The following is a 25,785-nucleotide window of genomic DNA, read 5'->3' as shown; positions in this document are numbered from 1 at the left end:
CTCTCTACACACCCAGATGAGAAAATCCATTTCCACAGTAATTTCTTTCTATTACTACCTAAATTTGTTTGAGCTCTTGGACACATGAAGGGATTAGAATTCAACACAAGCTGCACATATTCTATTTGGTCCGGGTCTATACTGAAGATAGAATTGACTCTGTGTTAGGTCCATTAACCTCATTGGACGGAAGTGATCCGTTGCAGGTTGATGCTCTTCTCCCTCTTGCTAGTGAGATAATGACCAGTAAACCAGGCTTCGCTTCCTCTGTTTATCAGCACCGCAGCCAAACAAAGCGACAGGATCATTGGTGTTATCAGTGATAATAGAGTGACAGCAAAGGTCCGACTTGGTAAAATGGGTCACGGCAGCCTATCAACGTAATTGCCCTTCATTCGTCAAGTTGTCCTTGCTCAGCAAATGAGTATTATTATTATTCCGCTGTGTACAAGGTCACCCCGCGTGTCCTGGTATCGTGCTGCAGATCTGCGTTTACGATCGCTGTGGAGAATTGACCAATTGAAACTGTTTATTACCATCAATATATCCAGGGTTGAGAAAGTTCACTTTCTATGTGAACTAGTTCAAGTTCAGTTCACCAATTTTAAATGAACTAGTTCAGTGTATCATTCATAATTCAAACATTTCAAAAGTTCACCGCTACAAGAATAAACTAGGTCACTGCTCTTTTTATGTTAGTTACTACAAGCCAGTAATTATTATGTTTTAATAATTCATGTTAAAAATATACATAGATATACATCAAATTTAATTGTCATATGTTTTGTCATGGTCTCATGTTTTTTGATGAATACAGTGAAGAAAATAATGAATGTAAATAAAATAAGATAAGTAAAATGTGATAACATAAGTGGCTCTTAAATTAAAGTAGACATATAAAAATGAAATAACTAAAGAGTCCAGACATCCAATCCTACTGGGCAAAGATAAATGGCGACAGTGAGACGTTTAGGGACACCAGATTAAAGACCTTCACGGACATGTTCTTCAGGAAAAACGTTCAGTTCACATTCATCCAAAATATTAGCTCAATATAACACTGAATATATCAGTAGCCAAAAAAAAAAAAAAAGGTAATGGGTGTCTGTCTAAAAACTCTCTGTCTCTGTCTCGGTCCAGGCTCCACAGCTGGGCACTCTGATGGGGGTCTACCTGCCGTGTATCCAGAACATCTTCGGCGTCATCCTCTTCCTCAGGATGACCTGGTTGGTGGGTGTCGGCGGAGTCATCGGGACCTTCTTCATCGTCTTCATGTGCTGCAGCACGGTGAGTGTCATTGTTTCGGGACCAGACCTGGGTACGACTCATAAATAAATCCCAGTGACACGAGAACACGGAAAAAGATGCGATGGAAATCGTATCACTCAACGCGAATTCTGGTGAACATGTTATTGTCAGCGAGGCCGTCATCGTACACCAGAGAGACTTTTTCGACTGACACGCCGCCGTTGCCTTAACACAGAATTGCAGTCGACGGCGTCCCACCGGATCAGCGGTGCCTCGGGCGGCGAGCCGAGTGGCCACTACGATCTGATAATGTTTGACTTGTTTGATGCGTGAGATTGACAGCGGACATACTCAGCACTGAGCCCAACAAGAGGATATTACAGGGGAACAGTCTTATTCTGTCATTATACTGTCAGGTTTTTTACATCAGTGTCTTTCTCTCTGTTTAAGAGCAAGTTGGGTTGGTGTGTCGGTGCAGCCTAGATTCTCCTCCAGCACCCGGTGTATTTATAGATCAACCCCCTCAAATCCCGGCCGCAACAAACGAGCCAGCGCGCACACAGACACACAGCGATATGCATCCAAATCATGTTTTTATGTCACAGATATAGAGAAGGCTTTGAAGCCGCGTTCTCCGAGGACATCAGGCGGAATATCTCCTCCGAATGTAGCCTTGTTATTACACAATTCCTAGGGCTGTAGGGCTGAAGACATTAGGAAGACATACAGCATGATGAAGCTTATAATACCATCAGACCATTTTTACTGCCTTAGCTTTAGTTCATGAAATACTGAAAAACAGATCTCTGCAGTGCAGCCCAGGGGCCAAAATCCAGGCCTTTGACCTTATTTATGTGGCCCTCATGAGGTAAATCTGTCAACTTATCATGTGGAAATGTTTTACAGATAAATAGCTTTTTTATTTTTTGTTATTATGTTAAATCATTTTGTTTACCTTTTTTTGTCCTCTTGCTTTTCTGTAAAATGTAGAAATTAAAATAAACTTCTTAAAGATTATTATAATAACTTTTACTCTGACTATTTTAACTACTGCTGCATATCCCTGTACTCTCAATACAATCTAGTAATATTTATGCTGTCACTTTTTCTACTACAACTTCTGGCATCACCTCTACTCCTGCACTTAATAAATACTACTATCCCTACTATTAAGGTTACTGTGCTTGTCACAAATTCCGCTGCTGTTATACCTACTTATGTATTCATTTATTTAGCTCAGGGGTCGCATTTATAATTCTTCAAGAGCCACATTAAATTCTGTGAATGTCGTTAGGGGCCGTCAAGCAAAAAGAAAGATGAAAAAAATCCCTAAAAAAAAGAAAGGACAATCGTAATTAGGCCGTGACTTTTACTAAGCTAAATAAGCTGCAATTTTATTTTGTATATACCTGTATATGAGTTTTTTCCAAACACTTCTTCAACTAACTTATAAAAAATGTTTTGAGGGATTAATATATGCTCGAAAAATTACACACAAAATGTAAATAAGTTTTATGTTGAAACCTAAATGAATACATTTGTTAATGCATTAGAACCAATTATACATGATCATACTTTGACATCACGAGGGCCGCATAAATACTACCATTACCTCACTACTTACTCTGCTACTGTTTTTTGTGTTTCCAGAACCACAAGTACAACTTTTCCTCCAGCTCCTTCTATTTTGTACGAGCTCTTCTACTCTTAGCTCAGATACTGTTGCCCTTTTAGCAGCTACTACTTCTGCCATTGCTACATCTGATATGAATTCCTCTAGAGCTTCCCCACTTAAAGAACACAGCTATGGCCACTACAGTCCACCTACTACCAATAATAACTACGTCTACTACCGACTTAGCACTACTGCTATGACCGCTTATGCCTTAATAGATCATGCTAGGATAGATCTTTGTTGATCAACTGAGAGCAGAGAGGACTTTCTGCAGTCGTCCAATACAGACCAGATTCACCTGAACATATTTCTAGAGTTACACAGGCTTCTAAGTACAATAACGATTAAATAAACATGAATGAGAATCCATTAAACACAGGCAGCGATGAGGTCACCGACTAGGAGTGAGATGAAGAAAGAGTCGGTTTGCATCATAAGTTTGAGTGTTTATTAAGTTAGTTTTAGGGAGTGAGAACGTGATTTCTTTTGGGGGGGGGAAGCTAACAAAAATAACTCTTAGCAAATATTTAATCAATTCAGCCAAACTCAAATAAAATAAACCCAGGCCTCTGCTGATACTATTATGACTTGAATGCCTAAAAATAATCTTAAAAACATTCATTAAAATAAGTTTTTCCAGTACCTGGCTTATTCATGTGTCATTGGTGTATTTTCTGGCTTTAAAATGATTTAACTATATTTGGGAAACAAAACCTTTATGCTTCACCCTGCAGAGCCTTACATGAACACACACACACACACACACACACACACACACACACACACACACACACACACACACACACACACACACACACACACACACACACACACACACACACACACACACACACAGACACAACTCTGTGCCCCCCAGGATGAGCAAGAAGCCCCTCACTTCAAGACCCACCGAGTTAAGTCAGGGGGTGACAGAAAGTCATGCAAACACACAGATTAGCGGTGGTGCCTCTGCTTACAGATACACTTATTCATGCACGTGTGTGTATGTCACTGTCACACACACACACACACACACACACACACACACACACACACACACACACACACACACACACACACACACACACATACACACACACACACACACACACACACACACACACACACACACACACACATGCCAGCACAAACATCCTTCGCATTAGTCACTCTGAGATCTCAGCAGAGCCCGGGGCTGATAAGCCAAAGCGTGAAACCCCCACATCCCCTCTCCTGTTCCCCTTACGTAACACATTACCACCGAGCCCTGCAGCGACACACGCCACTGGAGTGTGTACACGCGTGTCGGCACGCGGAGACCCACACCTTACAGGGACTTACACGGGAGTGGGATTTCAGGGGGGCGGGGGGTGGGGTGATCGTTACCGGCGTGACCCCGTTGTTGTACTCACTTGAGAGCGTGACGGGAGATCACTGACGGAGCACTTTTCCAGCAGACGCTCCATCACCGGCGAACACATCCGTCAGTGTCGCGCGCTCACACCGTTATTTGTCCATCACGGAACCATTTGACAGACGGTTAATGAGACGCCGTCCCCTCATTCACTCCCAGACTCATTATTTTGTGAAGAATGTGCTGCCACGTGTTTAAGATTTGACAAGTTACACCATTAGCTATGAAATTATGCACACAAGTAACTGTTTGATCGGTCGGTACATCAGCCGAGAGAGAGGTGGGAGACGGAGACGTTTGGCAGCGGTTTTTTTTTTCACTCCATAAATGCGTTTCAATCTTATCGGGTGACGTAACTTTGGCCTCTAAGCCTTTCTTCAAAATCGAGTCGAGCTCCGATCTCCTCGTCCTCACCCCGTCCTCTGTCCAACCCACGTCCTCGTGTGACCCTCTCTTCCCACCGAAAGTTTCTCCTTCACCTGACGCCTCCTCTGGTGACACATCACCGAGTCAACAACGTCTCACACTCTGTCCAGGAATTGATGAAGTCGGCAAAACTATTTGTTTAATGAAGCATGGTAATGAAGCTCGCTCCCTGGGCTGCGTCAAACCTCCAATGCTGTCAAATCCAATTTCCTCCGCACTTCAAGGTTGACCAGAGGTCAAACCAGAGTCTTATTGAAGCAGCAAGAAGACTTTTTAACTCTCCCGATGATCTGCCCTATTTTCTACATCCATTGGTTTAAAAGTTACTTTAGTTCTCATGTTTTAAGTTGATAGTAAGTAAGTAAGTAAGTAATTTTTATTTGTATAGCGCTTTTCCAGACCAGGGTCACAAAGCGCTTAAACAATCAAAATAATATTCAATAAAGTATATATTTTAAAGATCAAGATAAAACTGATAACACAACAGGAGTTCCAGAAAATCAAAGAAAAGCCTGACAAATAAAAACGTCTTAAGATGTTTCTTGAAGGAGTCAGAAGACTCCAGTGTGTTTGATAAGGGGTCTGTTGGACAGTGGTCATAATGTTTTGTTGAAATGCGGCTCCCTCCATCTAGTCATTTATCCTCCTTTTATCTTTTTTCTTTATCTTAAGACGTCATTCAACACTGACCCCACCTTGTCTGCGATCTGTTCTTCACCTCCCTCACCATCATTATTAATAATCCATTCAAACCAATGGAAAGCCAGACTATTGAAACCCTTAAAATAATGAATTCATCATTTGATTTTAAACAGTCTATCTGAGATATGTTGTCTTTAGTCATATATATATACTATATTATACTATATTAAGTGATGTATATAAAACTAAATACTTATTACCATTATTCAGATTTTTGTTCCAAATGACAACTCTTTTCTTAACTAATATGTGTTCAATTCTGTTCATATATATATATATATATATATATATATATATATATATATGTATATACATATATATATATCTATGTCCGTTTCGTTATTTATTTAACAATGTTTTATATATTAAATCCTCCATTTGTTTATGTCTACAAATAAAGGCCTCTGGTTTTCTATCAAATTAGAAAATAAAGACACAGATATATGCGAAAAATTCATAACGTGGAAATGTTCTGTTTCTCAGAGAACATTTCAGTGTTCAATTTTAAAACTCATTCTATGTTCATTTTTGTGCCATTCACCTAAATTCTGTATTTATATCCATTTTCCTCATATGTTGTTATTATTTTTCTCCTGTTTCAAGGTAAACAAAATAAGAAAACCTATTTAAAATAAAAGGAAAGTGAGGTTCTCGTCACATGATGCAGTTGTTGACGGAAAATAACACACACTAGTATTATCTTGATCTTTAAAGTATATCCTTTTTTGAGTATTGTTTTGATTGTTTAAGCGCTTTGTGACCCTGGTCTCGAAAAGCGCTATATAAATAAATATTACTTACTTACTTACTTACTTACTTAACAGATGACCTAGTCCAGCGGTCATAATGTTATCGCAGAAGGGTTTGTGTTTTTTTTTTTAAAGCAAATGAGTTTTAAATGGGCTGTTGAGCAGGTCACGCTGGAGTAAAAATCACATTTTCACCTTCAGCACAAACTTTGTGATTTTCTTGACAGCTGACTGATGGTTCGTATTAATGCTCCCTCTCCAGCGCCACCCTGAGGGTCACATTCCAAAGTAGGGCACTATATTTGGTGAAGGTAGAGTGACCGAATGGGATTCACCTCACAAAAATAATCTCATCTCGCCGCGTGTCATCGGCGGCGCTGAAGTCAAATCAAAGTGACAGAATCGCTCGCCCTGGAAAACGACCACTCTGTTCCCAACAAGTTTGGAAAGGTCAGAAGTTTTAATGGATGTTGTTCCTGTTTCAAGAATCAGATTCTTACCACAACGGCTGGAATGAGGTGTCAAAGACATCATGCGGTCGTTTCTTTGATGGTTTGAGATCATTTTCTACCCTGTTATGCATCAATATTTGAGATTTTGACTCTTAAACGAACTTGTGTTTACTGCAGACTTCGTCTATTTGGCTCGCATGAGGTCAAATTAATGCGTTAAAACTGACCATTTAGAAATGTTTCCCATCTGACAATTATTAAAATTATTTGTTGAAGATATTTTTTCTTTTCTCCCTTTTACATGTCCTTTTTTATGGGTATTTGTTTTACAATTTTAATAGTGCTTTTATATAATATATTTTACATCAAATTTAATATTACACCATTTATTTTACGGCATAATAATACTTTTTTTTGCATTTGTTGGATTTTATTATATATTGTTAATATAATTTATTAAACATCAGAATCAGAATCATTTATCATAATCAGAATCAGAAAACTTTTATTAACAGCGTTAATATAAAGTTGAGATAATACATTTGGAATAAGAAGAGATTAGTTAAATAAAATACAATACATTTAAATAAAATTAGATTAATTACCATAAAATGGCATATCAATAGATAATGAATAGCAATAATAATGACAATTTTCCATTGTTTTAGAGTCTTTAAATTAAATACATTTAGAAAATTTAATGATATAGAATCAAAGATTTTTCCCTTCATATTGACAGTCCTCAAGCCAGTCACAGAGCAAAAATAAATACCTGATCTAAGTCATTGCTTCTTCTATTTACTTCTACTCTTATCTATCTTCTTCTTTTTATCTTATAATTGCTCAACGTTTCTTATCTCTTTTCTTTTGAATACTTTCCTGTTTATACATTGTTATTGTTTCCCAAAACCTCTTTGTTTTTTGTAGAACTACTTTGACTACAGTCATTTCAAACCTCTCTATGTGTTACGGACCCTGACCTTGAGCTTGACCTCTTGAATTCAATAATATGTTTTCACTCAACATTCAAGTTTTTCAGACCATTTGAATTTCAAACGTTACTTGTGGTTCCGATGACTGGACTGGACCCGATTTTCAGCGCGCGGCTGACATCCTGACATCGTCCGCCCCCCCATCAGATAAAACACTTAAACAATTACTGTCTTATCTGCTGTGGTGGGAGACGAGCCCGTGGCCTCATTATGACCAGATTAGAGAGAGGAACAGAGACAAACTCGCTGCTCACTTCCCACCATCAGTCCTCAGGTGACTCTAACCACATTACGCTCTTCTCTGCCGCCGATCGCGGCCAGATAACCTGGATATAACGCTCGCTAGAAAACGAAGAAGAGAGACGAATGATCCTTATACCTTTGCATTGCATGGGTTCAGGGTAGTTTTTGGATTAGAAATATTCCCTCCTAACTTCACGACCGGTGACTTCCAGAGCTTGATTCTTCGTCTGCACGAGCCATTAAAACTCACCCATGTGACTTTCTTCTCTTTCATTCTCTCTCATGTTCGACTCCAGTGATGAAATCTTGATGCCACCTTTGTTGTGTCACTCATATGCGGTGTCACGTACAATGGCGTGCGATGCATGTGATCTCACCGTAATCCTCGTCTCTCTCTCTCTCTCCCCAGACCATGCTGACTGCCATCTCCATGAGCGCCATCGCTACCAATGGAGTGGTGCCAGGTGGGTGAACAGACGCTCCTTCCAAAAAATTCTACCCTCGCTCATTACTGTTGGCACGTCTCGCCGGGGCCCGCAGCGTGATGTCCACAAAACATTAAGAGCTTACGTCTGGGAAAAAAATCGTGCACGAGAAACGCGTCGTCTCACATCTTAATTTGCTGCAAAACATGAGCCGCCGCCAAATACGACGGTCGCTAATGATGCTTTGCTAGTTTACGTGGGTCAGTCGAAGGGAGACGATTTGGTTCTGGTCCCACTTTACCATTCATTCATGTAATGCAGACTGTGTATTCTCGTGTTTTTTTAATACACATATATTTTAACAAGTGTTTTAGTATGTGGTCTTTTGAGATGTTCAAGGACTCAATAAATGTTAAAATAGCACTTCTGCACCATTAGCCTGACATAGTGTGACTTCTTAAGTCACTAATCTCTGCTTGTTTAACTGCATAAATATACACATTTAGCCAAAAAAAAGGCTGTATTACAAATTTTCACACCCATAGGATAATTCCCTATGATTTATGTTTTCATGTATTTATTCATCATGTTAAATTTTGCAGGGCCAGACCACAGATTGCACATGAGTTACTAAGATAAAAAAAAAGTGTGTTTGAGTGAATAAAATAAATTAACAAGAATAATTAAGCAGTAAAGTCCAGTCCAACAACTGCATCAGTAAGGTAGTTGCAAAAACCACTCTAACGTACTGCATATCGCTTGTGTTATCTCTGGGTCAAGGTGACCCAGAGACCATAAAACAAATGTGTTGTTGTTCACCTTGAACCAGAGGCAACACAAGTGATACCACAAACACATTTTCGGGCCTCCGGTTCACCATGACCCAGAGATAACACAAGCGATAAGACAAGCACATTTTCGGGCCTCCGGGTCACTTTGACCCAGAGATAATTCAAGGGTTAAAGATGCAATTTCAGTATTTTCTTGTATCAAAATGTTTCCTTTTTTTAATGAAACAGGTTTGCTTGTGTTTAAGCTCACAATTTTTTTTAGATAAAGTACTTTTAAATATAGATTTTGTATTAAATATAATTACATTAGAATGAATAACCATTTATGTTATAGAAAAAACATTTGCAATTGCATAATGCGATCTCACATATCATTAAAGTATGTTAATTTAAAGCGTATTTTGTTATTTAGAAAATAATTATTTCACATCAATGGTTCTTCAAATAAATGTCACAAATGCTATATAAATAAAAGTTTAAATATTTTGCTGATACATTTCAACATGCGTATAGATAAACAACGTTAACCTGCAGTTTAAATAAGAATTATTAACTGGAAGAATATATAGCTGCTCTTTACGCTTGTAACAAAATGCATAACATATATTGTTTTACATATGTACTTGATATATTTGCAGGTTAAACAAGTTTTGTTTTGTATTTTTTTTCAACAAAAAACTATGAAATACTTATTGTGATATAATGTTGGCGAGACTTCAAGCATGCAGCAATAACGCCAAAATTATGTTGATAAAATACATTTAAAATATACATTTTAGTAATTGTATTAAGCATTATTACTTTACTATTACAAGTCCTTTATTAGTCCTTAATGTTGGTGATGAAAAGTTTATTATCAATGTCACATGCTTTTGAAGTTCGTTCGTTTTAAAGTTGTGAAGTCGGTGAGATTTCAGCTCCTATAAAACATTTTTAAAACATATAAATTCATTTAAATAGCTACACATTTGATGGGCTTTTACGAGCGATGGGTGGACGAGGTTTCATGATACAGTTTCACAATTTTCAGATCATAGAACCCAGAACGCCTTTTTTAAAACGAGGACCGTATCATGAAACCTCCTCAGCTGTTTCATCAAACATCTCCAACTCAAGACCAGTCTATACACGTTTGACATGTGTTTTTTTTCTGTGTCTCAAACGTCTAACTGTGGATTTACTGTTTCCAGCGGGCGGCTCCTACTACATGATATCCCGCTCGCTGGGTCCGGAGTTTGGGGGAGCAGTTGGGATCTGTTTCTACCTGGGGACCACCTACGCCGGAGCCATGTACATCCTGGGGGCCATCGAGCTCCTCCTGGTGAGACTCTCGATCCAACCGTGTTTAATGAAGTCGTGCCAGCGGTGGCAGCCATTTTTCTGTCCTGGAACGACCCACAAACTTCTGCTTGTATTGGATCTCTAAGATACAAATAATATTCCACGCCGCCGCAGGTGTTTGGCCCATTTTCTTTACCAGAGATTATTCCTGGTGGCGTATTAAATATTGGCTCTTCTCACTATAATAAACAAAGAGTAATAGCAGCTGTTGTTTTGGTTCCTGCTGATGCAGCCGCACACAGGAATGGCCAATATTCTTAAGTGATACCTATTTCCAAGTTGCTCGTCTGTGACTTTACCGGAATGAAATCAGCGGCAGGAAGTGCTGAGAGGAATGTTGGCAAGTCAGTGGAGGATGAACAATCAAATCCCAGTTTTTACACTTGTCTCGGGGCCAAAGCAGTGCTGCGGGAGTGTGGCCCCCGTGAGATCCACCAGATACTCTACAGGAAGTGTAGTTTCTGGCAGAATATTTAAACATCAAACATCATTATTGCCATTAAGATATGTCGCTAAGTTCTAGTGATTAAATAAACTTTGTGTTTAACATGCAACTGTTTTACATGTGGCCTTAAGGGGGCGACCTCCGACCCTTTTATTGTATTTATGCAGCTCGAATTAGTGAGTAAGTGAGTAAGTAAAGTTTATTTGTTAAAACTTGTCTAGACCAGGGTCAAAAAGTGCTTTTACAATCAAAAACAATACACAGTTAAAAATGTATACTTTATATAAAGACACATAAGACAAACAAAGGAGTCCCAGTAAATCAAGGAAAAGCCTGCACAAATAAAAATGTCTTCGATCTTGAGTCTGAGAAATCTGAGCTGCTCTAGTAGAAGAACTCACATTTCTCCGATTCTTAAAATTCTTCACTGGCTGCCAGTTTCTTTCAGGATCAATTTTAAAATTCTGATTCTTACTTTCAGATCTATTCATGGTCAGACTCTATAAGGTTTAAAACTAATATTTCTGATGTTTATTTTTTCTTAAACTATTATTCCTTACTAGTTCAATTGTAAATTTAAAGCATAATTTGTTTTAGTTTTAGGCATTTATTTTCTCTAATTTACTTTTTGTTTATTATTTTCAATTATTATTATTGTTTTACTTATTATATATTCTTATTTACTTACTTATAAACCATTGTCTATAGATCCTTCTTTTTTTTTATTAAGAATTGGCCCAAGAAATGCCACAAAGTGCATGAAAGGCCACCATAACATAATTTGATTGATTGTTAAATCCGAAACTATAACTCGTACTTCAACTAGTTGCACAACATCATGGAACCAAACTCTGACCCTGGTAACAAGAGTTGAGTTTGGGCCTCTTACCTTCTCGCTGCTGCCCCTGCGATCATAACCTCATTCTAACACGGATGTTACAAACGTTGAGCGGCTGCTCTCCTGCGGTGAATCCCAGTCGTAGCTTTGAAGATATTTTTTGTGAGTGCTGATGAAGGCTCGGATCTTTCATCTGAATCTTCGTTCCTCCCCTCTTTTATCCACTGCAGCCCCCCCCCCCCCCCATCCTGCATGGGGTTCTGGGTAATTATGCAAATCCTCCATTAGTGAAAGATCAAGACACTGAAGGAGAAACAAGACCATACTTTGAAAGTGCTCTCATCACTTTGGTCCACTGTTATCAACACAGCTGTGTGTGTTTGTGTGTGTTTGTGTGTGCGATTGTTGGCCCTCTGTTCTCCTGCTCTCCTCCTCTAATGGCTGTGTGAGTTTGATCGTCAGGTTAATTTCGTCTTCTGGGTCGGAGCTGGCTTAGTTTCTATTGTAAAATAACAATCCTCGCAGAATTGCGAGCAGCGTCGCTGGAGAGGCCTGATTTGAATATGTTTCATCCTTCCACCCGAGCCAAGAACAAACCGGGGTCTATTTTCGGAAGCCAGAACGGACGCTCGGTGATTTGTTTGCCTGACGCTCTTAGCTCCGTGTCGGCATCTCCGAAAAAACGAGTGACCAAAAACCCAGCTTTGACTCCTGTCAACGAGGGCGAAAAATAGAGAAATTCCCACACTTATGTAAGCGCCTCACAATGAGTCACATCACGCTCTTGACAGACGGCAATTGGCTTATTTGGAATGACTATTTTAAACGTGATGTAACTGCTCTACGGCGAGAGTGAAAGTGCATTAATTGGCTCTATATTTAGACTTTTAATATCATGCTTGAGTTACTCAATTAAACTGAGTTAATTGTAGCCATAGTTACATAAGAACCATCAAGTCTGTTTGAGATGGAACCAGAAATTTGGTTCTACTTTTTATTTTGTCTCTGTTTTTTGAACCATTTTCAACCATGCATCAGTTCTTCCTTTGAATCATCTCTTAAAAGAACAAACTTACTTAATCTAGTCATACACATCTTACAATAAATGCACAGGTATTTCAAATAATAGAACAATAATATAAGAAAGGTTGTTTTCAATATGAAAGACTGAAGTTTGGCAGCCATCTTGAATAAATATGAATCTGTAAAACCTGACTTATAAGTAACATATCTGTTCCCAAATTTTCAATGTATATATGTTTTTATATGTGTTTAAATTTATTTTAGTATTTATCAGTGCAAATGAATGATGTTTTATTTAGTCAGCAAGAGGCAGATGATGTTTTTTGGATTCTTTTTTAGCTGATTCTGTTTTTTAAATCATTATTTTTAAACATTTATGTTGGGTTAAAAGATGACATGTATCTAAGTACTGGGATATTAGCCCATTGTCTATTGCATATTATTCATACTTTTAATATACAAGGTTGTGAAAAATATAATTGTTAGCTTGTCTCTATTAACACGCAATGCTAACCAATATTAGCGTCCTAAATGCTGCTTATTGAAACACTTTCACTCCAAACCTCTTAATCTTAATGCTAGCATATATATACGAAGATGACAAACGTTAACTTTGGTTTTATATGATTCAATGTAGTTAAACATTTTTCCTCTAAATGAACAATGTGTTCATAGCACATTGAGTTAATTGGTACTTGCTAAAGTAAAAACAAAACTAAGGGCATTAACTATATATATAAAAAGGCTGCCTTTACTAAACAAAAAAGTGTGTTCATTCTTTAAAAAGAGTTAATAAGAGTCAGAAAACCATCTTGCATGAAATGTGACTTGATAAAGGCTGTGTGTCTTTTCCCTCTGTTTAGATCTACATAGTTCCTCAAGCGGCCATCTTCCCCCTGGAGGGTCTGGAGGGGCCCGAGGCGGAGGCGGCGCTGCTCAACAACATGCGCGTCTACGGCACCATCCTGCTCACCTCCATGGCTACCGTGGTGTTTGTCGGCGTCAAGTACGTCAACAAACTAGCCTTGGTGTTCTTGGGCTGCGTCATCCTCTCCATCCTGGCGGTCTACGCCGGCGTCATCAAGACCGCCGTGGAACCGCCCGTTTTCCCGTAAGTCGAGGAAATCAATCCTTCAAGAAACACCCGCCACGTTTCGCACTGATGTGTCTTGAGTAACAATTTGTCTTCCAGGGTGTGTCTGCTGGGGAACCGGACTCTGGTGTGGAAGACCTTCGACGTGTGCGCCAAGACCGTGGAGACGGCCAACGGAACCGTCACCACGGAGCTGTGGCGCATGTTCTGCGACTCCTCGCTCCTCAACGCCACCTGCGACAAGTACTTCGCCGCCAACAACGTGACCGAGATCCAGGGCATCCCAGGAGTGACCAGTGGAATTCTGAGCGGTCAGTTTCAAAGTCTTCGCTTCATGCTCTGGATGTTGATCAGATCTTTGAAGATGTGTGATCAGGAATTCATTTCATTTAACTCCCAATACTACTATTTTCATTATCTACAATGCATATTTAAAAACTAGTATTGTTTTCATTGCAGCTTTTGTAGTGTATTTGTTTAAATATTTGATTTATTTATGTCGACCTTAATACTAGTTTTTCTATACTTTATACTCTTTACTTGTTTGTTTTTATTGAACCCACATATAATGACTAAAAATCTCCAAAATAATAATTAATTTCCTTCTAAAATTGAACTTTTTCCTTATTTTGGTCAACATATTAGCAAGCATTATCACTTTTTAAATCATCATTACATTCTTTCACGTAACTAAAACAAGTTATTTTATGTGGTCATAGTGTCTGTTATTATCACATGAATTCAACCATTATATTGTTGGCAAATGACCACATTAAATACTACGAGGGTGAGGAGTCAAAGAAGATAAAAGAAAAATGTCTGCAAAAATAATAATTAAAACAATAGTGACAATACTTAAAAGAAATATATATATATATAAGGATGACAACATTTAAAAGAAAGATATTAAGTTAGTTAAAATATGCTATGACATAATATTCAATTGTATTTAACGTATTAATGTGTGTTTATACGTTACTTTTTTCCCTCATTCTTTGTTAATAAATTAGCAATTAATATAAATTATTTTACAATTACAATCTTGCACTTCATGTTTTTTATCCAACACATATTCTCAAAAAAAATAATATAATGAATTGTAAAATGTGTTAAAAGGTTACTATATTATGTGGCCATATTGACTGTTGTCATCACATGTATTTATTCTCATCCTTTACTTTATTTCAGAGAACCTGTTCGCGACCTTCTACGAGAAGGGCGACCTGATCGCCCGGGAGAACATGCAGTCGGCAGAGGACCCCGAGGATCCGCTGACCAACTCCAACCGTTACGTCTTGGCCGACATCACCAGCTTCTTCACCCTGCTGGTCGGCATCTACTTCCCCTCCGTGACAGGTGACCACTCTTTCATCCCTCCATCCTTCATCAATCAACCACATCATTTCTTGCCTTCTTCTTCCTCTTCCTCGTCTCTCGGCTTCTCATTCTTCCTTCTGTTCCAGGTATCATGGCCGGCTCCAACCGCTCCGGAGATCTGCGTGATGCACAGAAGTCCATTCCTATCGGAACCATCGCAGCCATCACCACCACCTCTCTCGTCTGTATCCTCGCGCTGCCGCAGTTTTCAACCGTTAGTGGCGTTAAAGGCTGAGGACATCTAGTGGCGAATATCTGTATTGCAGTTAATCATTGCGTCGAGTTTCCTCCAAACATGTATAGAATAGTTATAGATATATTTAACAGGCGTGTGAATGAGGCGTCAGAGATATCAAAAGTCAATAATTCAATATGACAAGTGTTCGTGGAAAATGTAACATTTAATAATAATAATTTAATTTAATTATTATATTATATTAATTAATTTAAGAATATGTCATGTTTAAATGTTAATATGTAAATCAAATTACATTACACAAGTTAATTTACCTCAATATTTTCTAACATAAAGTTCACTTAATTTAAACTATATATATTGTTACGTATTTTGACGTTTATAATAATGTGGCCGTTGCCATAGAAACAGCTGTGCCTGTAGAAAGTGTTAGGCGGTTTGGTGTCATCTTTAAGTTTCCCAGGTCTGAGCGGTGTGATAACAAATGAGAATGAACATTTTAATACACTTTAAGCTTCTAAATTGTCATCAGAGCTGCTTATGAAGGCGAGATGAGATTAGAGACTTTGACTGCTGAAGCAAGTATCTGAATAATCAGCTTGGGCTCTGAAGCAAATTTGATTAGAACTTCTAATCGCATCATCTTCGCAAACAGGAGTTCATAAAGCAGGAGGATATCAGCCACGACGTCATCGATCGACTGGGAGCGATACCGACGTCGATTAATGCGGGGTTACCTCCAGCCGCGAGGGGTTATCAATCTTGTTAGTCCACGTATCGTTTCCTGACCTTTTGCCTCTCAGACGTGTCCAGCGTGTTTCTGTTCGGCGCCTGCATCGAGGGCGTGGTCCTCCGAGACAAGTGAGTCCAAGCACGTATTTGACTTCATGGGTCCTGGACGTCTTTATGATGGATGCGATCGTCAGGTTCGGGGAGGGCGTCCACGGGAATCTGGTGATCGGCACGTTGGCGTGGCCGTCGCCGTGGGTGATCGTCATCGGCTCCTTCTTCTCCACCTGCGGGGCCGGACTCCAGAGCTTGACCGGAGCTCCACGTCTACTCCAGGCCATAGCCAAGGACGGCATCGTGCCCGCCCTTCGGGTCGGTGGTCCCTTCCTTCATCTGCTTCATCACCCCATGATAAAAAAAAAAAAAAGGTGTTAATCTTGTTTTCCGTTTGTTCAGATATTTGGACATGGGAAGGCGAACGGAGAACCCACATGGTCGCTCCTGCTGACCGCCTTCATCTGTGAGAGTGGCATCCTCATCGCCTCGCTGGACGCCGTCGCTCCCATCCTCTCCATGTGAGTTTCCTTCATGACACGAGCTCCACTGAGTAGCATATTTGATTTGTTACTCTTTACTGCTTTACATTATTTAACCCTGTGGAGTTTAACCAACACCTAGAACAGGCCTGGTCGAAATAGTAAATTAACTTTTATTGCCAGTGTTGTAAACACATCCTGGGATTATTATTATTATTATTGAGGCGTAGTAATTGCTTGATTATAAAATGCAATATTATATATATATTAAATTTGTATCATAAAAATATTGGAATTTAAAATAAATGAATCATTGATGATTAAGTGGCATGAAATGAATAAAAATCATTTATCATTTTCTGCCTTTCGTTGCCACAACAGAGCCCTAAGGAAATTGTGTTGCGACCCGTGTTCATGAATATCTACCGTGCTTACAATATTTAACTTGTTCATGTCACATAAAAGCTTGTCACACGTTTTTTTTCCTGCTCCTCGTGACTTGCGGTGTGAAGCTAAACATATTCTCTCGGGCACTTATTACGCCTCCTGTGCTGCTAACGAATCATTACAAATACATGCTTTTATTGTCACGCACAATCCTGTACAACAACTATTAACCCTTTTATGTCACTTGTTGTTGAGCTAAGCTTCAGTTACGAACCAGCAAACAACATACACATCCGCTGACATTTAACCGTTTCATGCCTCTTAAATAGTAAGTAAGTAAGTAATATTTATTTATATATTTATATATTTATATATTTGTATATATATATATACTTTTCGAGACCAGGGTCACAAAGCGCTTAAACAATCAAAACAATACTCAAAAAAGTACATACTTTAAGTTCAAGATAATACTGAGAACAACACAGGAGTCGTATCCTCTTTAAAGCTACATGATCATCTATTGGAGTCACAACAACAACACTTCTGTTTCTGTATATTGATCACAACAACGAAGGCGACAGCCATTGATCCCTCAGCTGCACCCTGAAGTCATTATTTAACCCTCTGCTGGTCACGACCAGGGTTGTTGTAAACACTATTATTACTGTGAATCGTGTGCTTGCAGGTTCTTCTTGATGTGCTACATGTTCGTCAACCTGGCCTGCGCCCTGCAGACCCTGTTGAGGACGCCCAACTGGAGACCCCGCTTCAAGTTCTACCACTGGTCAGACGAGTTGAAAAAAGTCCATCAGACTTCGTAGCTGCTTCTTCTCCTCAAACTTCGCTCTTGTCTCCCCAGGACTCTGTCTTTCCTGGGCATGAGCTTGTGTCTCACTCTCATGTTCCTCTGCTCCTGGTACTACGCCATCGTCGCCATGGTGATCGCCGGCTCCATCTACAAGTATATCGAGTTTGCAGGGTGAGTAACCCGAAAAAGAGATGGGATCTGCTGGCGGCACGATGACCTGTCATCGCTCGCATATGTTTGATTCGACGTGTCATCCGTCTGGTTCTGGGGTGTTTCGTGCGCAGCAGGGATTTCTCTATCTTTGACTGCGAGAGAGAAGTGAACGCTAATATTACGTGCAGGGAAGTTGCCCGTGGTGAGTGACATCACGACGGCCTGACATTTACCAGAAAGGCTTAATCCTTAATCACTTCCTATCATGTCAAGTAGATTTGCTGTGGTGAACTGTCACTCTTTTCAGAGGAGATGTTCTGGCTGCAGGCCGCTCCTTCCTTTTGAGACTCTTAATTATTCATTTTCATTTCATTCTGTGCTACTTAGGACGTCTTAAAAGGTTTTCAAGGTTTTTCTATTTTAAGGGGTCCGGAGGTGGATTGTCATCTGTTTTGGTTCATATAGTTTATGCATGTGAACACAGAATTTAATAAATAATTACATAAACAACTTTTAAAATGTTTTTACACAGTTAAATAATCCTGAATTATTCCATTTATTAACAAATAATTATTTTTGTTGTCTTGGTTTATTTGGGTTTAATAATAAGGTCACTTACCAGCTGGGAAATATGAATTTCAAGTTTATGTTATCCATATAATATCATATATACATCCATACATCCAATAAAATGTATATGTTAGGCATTATAATGTTGTGTATTTTAGTATTACATATACATCATTTTACAATTGGAAATGTATTGATGGTCTGGTGAAGCTTCATGAAACAGTGTCATGTTGTTTAGAGGTCAGTGGGTGGCGCCATCCGTTTAAAAATGTGATCTTTCATTAGAACAGTTGTTCAAAACAAAGGAAAATAGTGCAGAGACCGCCATCTAGTGGACTCTGAAAATAATGACACTGCTTCATGAAGCTTCATCAGACCATCATTAGTGAAAAGTCTGTGAAATAAAATAAAATGTTACCAGATTAATATAAATATTTAAAATACTATCACTCAAATTTATAAAAACATACAATTGACATGTTTTTGGAAAAAACAAATTAATCTCGGATGCAACTCACTAAAGTGTATTAAATTAATGATATTCTATTTATTAAAATATAAGAAAAGAAACAGTTAAATTGTTTTGAGACTTTTTTCATGTTTGGTTGAATTTCTTTTTTAAATAAAGTTAAGTATTTAAACATTTCTCTAAAAAATAGAAATTGAGCTTGTTTAAGATTCTTGCACCAACATTTCCGACTGGACACCAACAGCATGAGGAATCTTTGTTCTTCGTTCAGGGCGGAGAAAGAATGGGGTGACGGTATACGAGGTCTGTCCTTGAGCGCCGCTCGCTACGCCCTCATGCGTCTGGAGGAAGGACCCCCGCACACCAAAAACTGGAGGTACTTGTCATTGTCCTGCAGGAAATCTGAAGATGAATGTTCTCTCATTTACCACAGTTGTCGACGTCGACTGTCCAGAGTGTCAGAAATCATGTTAACACATCCACCCGGTGCTGTTTCCCTCCGTCTCTTCTCCCCCGAACTCGGGCTCTCACTTGGCACACTAGGCCGTTTCATTTCTCACGCCTTGATTTAGCTCCCCTCTCCCTGGCTTCTTTTCCTGGCTTCTTTTTTCTCTTCTGTTTATTTTCCTCCCTGAATTTTCGACTCCCGTCTCTTCTCCCTTCAGGCCCCAGTTGCTTGTGCTGGTTAGTACAGATTCAGAGCAGAACGTGGAGCAGCCTCGTCTGCTGTCCCTCACCAACCAGCTGAAGGCCGGCAAGGGTCTGACCATCGTGGGAACGGCTCTGGAGGGCAAATACCTCGAGAACTGCGACCAGTCCCAGAAGGCTGAGCAGGTGGGAAGCTTCCAGATCCCATCATGCTCTTCTCTCTTAAGGGCATCACTTCATTAGGATCATTATATTTCAAGTGCTGACGAAATGTGTTTTTCCAGGCGCTGCGCAAACTGATGGAGACCGAGAAGGTGAAGGGCTTCTCTCAGGTGACCGTCTCCTCCAACATGCGAGACGCCACCTCACACCTCCTCCAGGCCAGTGGGCTCGGAGGACTGAAGCACAACGCCGTCCTGGTGTCCTGGCCCCGGAACTGGAAGCAGGGAGAGGACCATCAGACCTGCAGGAACTTTATCGGTGAGTGAAAAGATGGATCTTTAACTGTCTACCACAGTTGAGACACACAAACATCCCTACAAAACACAAAAATAAGTATGTCCACTAGAGGGCGAATAATGAACATGAGTCATTACTCTCAGTCCAGAGTCCAAACTATAAACAGTCCAAAACAAAAACAAACAAGGATATCCAGAACTGAGTGGCCTAACGCACAAATCACTGAAAGTTTAAAAAAAAAGAGTAAATAATCGAAATAAAATTCTCCATAAAGTGAGTAGGTAAGCATTACTTGTACAGTGCATTTCACAGGCCAGGGTCACAAAGTGCTTTAACAACAAATGTACACACAGTTAAAAAGTAAAAACAAATTCAAAACTTAAATGGCCCAGACAACTTCATGACAATCATAGTAGCGCCAAGACAATTGACCCCTGTGTTATCTCAGGGTCATGGTGACCTAAAAGTGTTACCACAAACACATTTGTTTTGGGGCCTTCAGGTCACTTTGACCCTGAGATAAGAAACATAAACCGATCAACGATGGATATTAAAATAGTCTGATTAACCTCAAGGGTCAATCAACAAACAAATGAGCGGAGGAGTGTCCAAGTCATTCCAAGCAGAACTATAAAACGAGCCTATGCCGGTCTATTGCAAGTCTGGCGTATTTGAAGGTGGAATGATTGTCAGATTGCCGATAAATGCGCCTTCTGCATGTCATGATTCAGACCTGGGATCTATTTTACCATGATTTAAAAATGTTTTCATATTTTTATCTTATAAATACTTTTCATTTGATCTCATAACTCGTGTGGTACAACTCTGTTTTACCATTATATGTAATTCCTTAGATAATTGCCTGTTCCAATGTCTAATGTGGTCAATGTTACATAGTTATATATGATTATTATTATATAATATAATTTTAATATTATATAAGAATATATATCTATTATTTTAGTGCCACTTTAAAATAGCTTGAATTGTTACCTGGTTTAGAGCGGCAACATATGAAAGATGTTTAACCAATTAAAAAATAAGATACATACATGTCGAGTTAAGAAGCTGATTTATTCCTTCTTACATTCCTACAAGTTAATAAGTCGACAGTGAGTACATGGATGAGGGAAAGAATCGTAGAAACACGTGCAGCAAAAATGCATTTTATGGTGTCAGGATTGCTATGGTGTGTTCAATAGCGTAGAGTATTTCGAACTAAATGCGAAACATTCTTTATCTTAAAGGTATTCACTTCAGTGAACAAACTAAACCCAAAGAAAACCAATTGGTTTTATTTCCTTTCCTCCATCAGTGTTTTGTCTTGATGGTCCCACGTAATGGTTTTAATGTGGCCCCTCAGGAAATCCACCTGCACATTCCTGTCATCATTTGGTTACTAAAACGTTTGTCGCTGCAGAACTGGTGAGAGAAACCACGGCGGCACACCTGGCATTGCTGGTCCCGAAAAACATCTCGGCTTTCCCGTCCAACGGCGAGCGCTTCACCGAGGGTCACATCGACGTCTGGTGGATCGTCCATGATGGAGGCATGTTGATGCTGCTGCCGTTCCTCCTCCGGCAGCACAAGGTACGTCACTCTTTTCGACGCGTAAACGGCTCTCGGAACTCACGTGCGGCGATCATCAGGTTTGGAGGAAGTGCAAGATGCGCATCTTCACCGTGGCCCAGTTGGACGACAACAGCATCCAGATGAAGAAAGACCTGACCACCTTCCTCTATCACCTCCGTATCGACGCCATGGTGGAAGTTGTAGAAATGGTACGCGCCTCACCCCCCTTGAACATGCGCTAAACGCTCCGATGTTTCCATCGGATCGAATCAAATAAACGCTCCCTGAATATTTCTCCTCAGCACGACAGCGACATCTCGGCCTACACCTACGAGAAGACCCTGGTGATGGAGCAGCGCTCGCAGATGCTGAAGCAGATCAACTTGACGAAGAACGAGCGTGAGAGAGAAGTAAGACCCGCAACATGAACTTGAGGCGACTCGACAGGCCCGACGCCTGATCTGAGCGGACGTGACACAGAGACCCCCGAAGACAAAAACACATCCTTAATGTTAAATAAGAGCAGCTCTATACGTTCTTCCTCGCGATGACCTTCTTTTGAAGGACGGACGGAGCCGCCGGAGATTCGTTTTGTTTATTGACAAACTGTTAAACGACGATTTGCTAACGTTCATTCCCGCACAGATCCAGAGCATCACGGATTCCTCCCGCGGCTCCATCCGACGCAAGAACCCGGCCGCCGTGACCACCCAGCTGAGCGTGACCGAGGAACCAGCAGCCGCCAGCAAGGAGGAGAAACCAGAGGAGGAGGTAGTTTTTCATGCAAACCTAGACGTTTATATTTCCACGTTTGTCTCATATCTACAGATTATAAAGTAGTATAGTAGTAGTATAGTATAGTATAAGTATAGTATAAATAGTATAAACATGTGATGATTTAATTTTTTTTTTTAAATGACCAGTTTGTTATCTCAGGGTCAAGGTGACCCAGAGGTCTGACAACAAACTCACCTGTTCACCTTTGACCCGGAGACAACATAAGGGTTGAAAACGTTTACACTTTTACAGTCTTCGAAACCTCTTGTTTATTCTTCTTCCGTTCCATGATTGAAAAATACAAATGAAGATGAATAGTTGTCTCCCTTTATAATCCTGGCAAACGTCAACATTTTTGCACAATTTTATATGAAGTAAAAACTATTCTCTGCAACCGTCTGATGAAAAACTGATGGACCTCATGACAGGCAGCCTTTTTCTTCAACACAGTCTTGGGAATCAGAGATGGAGGGATGATTCTTTCTCTCCCTCAAGCGTCGGCCCTGGTTCATAGCTCAACTGGAACCAAGGGTTGAATTTACATGGACTGTTCTGACACTGACCATGTTCCCCATGTGGCCTCCTGAGACGACACTTGACTTTTCAGATGTAACTCACACCAGCCCGGATATATTTCTCTATGTTTACCAAGATATTCCAACTTTCATTTTTGTGTGGGCTCAAGAAAATGTGAAAACCGACAGCTCCCCCTAGAGGAGAAACACATGATTTTTAAAGAAGTTTGACATTAACTTGTATCATATTTTGTCATTATTCGAGTGTTTTTGTTTTAACAAACATGTTGATCCTCCATCAGCTCAGGTCTCTCTTCCTAAACCTCTGTCCTTCTCTCTCAAACTCTCTCGGCTCTCTGTGGCTTCTGCGTTCCTACATTTCAACCCCGAACTTATCTCTGAACCTCCTCCGTACTTTGAATGTGACTCCTCCCGGTACCACATCCGTCCTCGCTTCCTCTCGTCTCATAGTCAAAGTCGGCCTCTTCCCCTGTCTCCCCCCCGGCCCAGGTGCAGCTCATCCACGACAACACCACCCCGGCCAGCCCGGCCACCCCGGCCACCCCGCTGACCCCGGGTGAGGCCGCCCAGAGCCCCGGAGAGCAGGTCCAGATGACATGGACCGAGAAGTGCGACGGCGAGCCCGCCAAGCCGCAGGGTGCCACCACGGCAGCGACCATCAAAGACATTTTCAACATGAAACCGTGAGTAATCTCTATTATATATATTGAAAATCAATTATTTCTCTAACATTTGAGCATTTTGTCAACTTAAATAGATTTTAAACTATGTTTACAACGACCACCAAAACACCAACATATTAGGGGCTTGAGATTCATGTGAACATTATCCATTTACAAATTAGCTTTACTTATGTAAATATCGCATTTAGCATTACATGAAACTGAGCATTTTTCTGTTTAGCTACATATATGCGGAACAATTCACAATCAGCCCTGTATTAGCTAATGAATGCTAACTTTAGCTTAAGTAGCATTATCAACATTTTTTAAAAACACTTTTAAAAATGGTTTTGAGGATCGGGTCAAGTTTTTTAATTTTTTTTTATTAACTTTTCACTAAGTTGAAATATATCAGAACATTAGCTACCAAAGCTAGCATGAGCTCAATTTACACATGGCTTTTATAGCCTTTTAAATACCATTTCTAGCTGCCTGTTACCTCATTAGGTTAAAAGAAAAATGAAAATGATATTTTTATTGTTTACTTTCACCTCCAAAAATAAACTCCAATTTGTTAGATAATGTTTAAGGTTCCTTTTCACTAGTGCTGGTCTCATGAAGCTTCATGAAGCAGTGTCATTGTACTCAGAGTCCACTGGATGGCGGTCTCTGCACTATTTTCCTTTGTTTTGAACAACTTTTAATGTTCATTTTTAAACTGATGGCGCCACCTACTGACCTCTAAACAACATGACACTGCTTCGTGAAGCTTCATCAGCCCATCACTAATTTTGACCATGTTAGCTTCTTCTGCTAGCTGTTGATAATAACATTATTTACCATGTTGTTTTTTATCCTAAGAGAGCCAGAGACTTCATATTTTGATAAAAAAGTTTGTTTATCAGTATATGTAAGTGTTTGTGTGAATAAATGTTTGAATATCGTCACTAAAGTGCCGAGTCAGAGCGAAACAAAGTAACAAAGTGTGTTTCTCTCCGTGTCATGCTGCAGTGAGTGGGAGAACCTGTAAGTAACACTCGCCTTCACATTCATGCTCATCAGCCACACCAGCAAACGCAGACGACAGCGTTTGTGTGCGGATGAGCATCCGTCACGTCCAGACCTCGCCGCCGTGACGTGACTCACGCTCGACTCTCTCTTGTGTCTCAGGAACCAGTTCAACGTGCGGCGCATGCACACGGCTCTGCGGCTGAACGAGGTCATCATGAAGAAGTCCTCCGAGGCCAAGCTGGTCTTACTCAACATGCCGGGGCCGCCCAAGAACCGGACAGGTGACGAGAACTGTATCCTTTTGCTGCGACAGCCAGTGACGGCTGGTGAGTCTTTGACGACTGTGCAGAAAACAGAGTCGTCAGCTCCTTGAGAACTTCGGTGACCTCAGTGGAAGTTGTTCAAGCAACAATTTTCAGAACATCCCAGTGCCTCAGCGTGTGATATTAACACTGAAATCTTTTAAAAACAAAAACAAAACATAAAATAGACAATTAAAAAAGAATTGAAAAATGTCTTATGTATAGGCTTTAGGTTAGGTTAGGTTAGGTAGAACTTTATTGATCCCTCAGGAGGTCTCCTTCGGGAAATTGTTTTTTTTCCAATTAGCCACAGCAATACAGCAATTTTTCATAAAAAATAAATAAAAATAAAATAAGAACAAGAACAAAGAGAAATAAAGAGAAAGAACAAGATGATATAATCTAAGATAAAAATGTAATGCAAAAGGGACATTTTGAGCAGTATAGATGTATTTGGATTGGATGTTTTAACCCTTGTGTTAACTCTGGGTCAAGCTGACCCGAAGGCCCAAATGTGTTTGTGGTATCCCTTGTGTTGTCTCTGGGTCAAGGTGAACGACCTCCCTGGCTTCCAGAAATACATATGCGGTGGTGGAGGTCGTTCACTTTGACCCTGAGATAGCACACTGATTAAAGTGTGTCTTTTCTCTCCAAAAAGACTCCCTAAATCGACATGATCGTGGGTAGAAAATAAATAAAATTTGAATTGTGTAGTATATCAGTGTCTCTCTGG

At 39.9% G+C, this 25,785-nt stretch overlaps 1 protein-coding gene across 2 annotated transcripts in view; it reads left to right on the top strand.

Moving 5' to 3' along the window:
- The window catches only part of slc12a5a (solute carrier family 12 member 5a), a 102,517-nt gene that overhangs the window by 70,188 nt on the left and 6,544 nt on the right, over positions 1-25,785 (top strand). The window contains exons 4-25 of one of the 2 annotated variants that reach the window (XM_087801689.1): positions 1,141-1,287; positions 8,311-8,365; positions 10,308-10,438; positions 13,628-13,875; positions 13,957-14,168; positions 15,046-15,213; positions 15,321-15,419; positions 16,234-16,291; positions 16,357-16,531; positions 16,616-16,734; positions 17,771-17,869; positions 17,945-18,064; positions 19,357-19,461; positions 19,751-19,919; positions 20,018-20,213; positions 21,613-21,782; positions 21,842-21,973; positions 22,067-22,174; positions 22,410-22,535; positions 23,567-23,760; positions 24,751-24,765; positions 24,910-25,043. In XM_087801689.1, coding sequence (XP_087657815.1) covers positions 1,141-1,287; positions 8,311-8,365; positions 10,308-10,438; positions 13,628-13,875; positions 13,957-14,168; positions 15,046-15,213; positions 15,321-15,419; positions 16,234-16,291; positions 16,357-16,531; positions 16,616-16,734; positions 17,771-17,869; positions 17,945-18,064; positions 19,357-19,461; positions 19,751-19,919; positions 20,018-20,213; positions 21,613-21,782; positions 21,842-21,973; positions 22,067-22,174; positions 22,410-22,535; positions 23,567-23,760; positions 24,751-24,765; positions 24,910-25,043 — 2,980 coding nt within the window. Of the gene's footprint in view, positions 1-1,140; positions 1,288-8,310; positions 8,366-10,307; positions 10,439-13,627; positions 13,876-13,956; positions 14,169-15,045; positions 15,214-15,320; positions 15,420-16,233; positions 16,292-16,356; positions 16,532-16,615; positions 16,735-17,770; positions 17,870-17,944; positions 18,065-19,356; positions 19,462-19,750; positions 19,920-20,017; positions 20,214-21,612; positions 21,783-21,841; positions 21,974-22,066; positions 22,175-22,409; positions 22,536-23,527; positions 23,761-24,750; positions 24,766-24,909; positions 25,044-25,785 lie in introns of both variants that reach the window. The other variant, XM_087801688.1, reaches the window with a different exon arrangement.

The sequence above is a fragment of the Callionymus lyra genome, chromosome 10, assembly GCF_982586985.1.
Source record: "Callionymus lyra chromosome 10, fCalLyr1.hap1.1, whole genome shotgun sequence".
Lineage (NCBI taxonomy): Eukaryota > Metazoa > Chordata > Actinopteri > Syngnathiformes > Callionymidae > Callionymus > Callionymus lyra.
The sequence above is the reverse complement of the archived record's forward strand: the minus strand, read 5'-3'. Positions and strand labels throughout refer to the sequence as shown.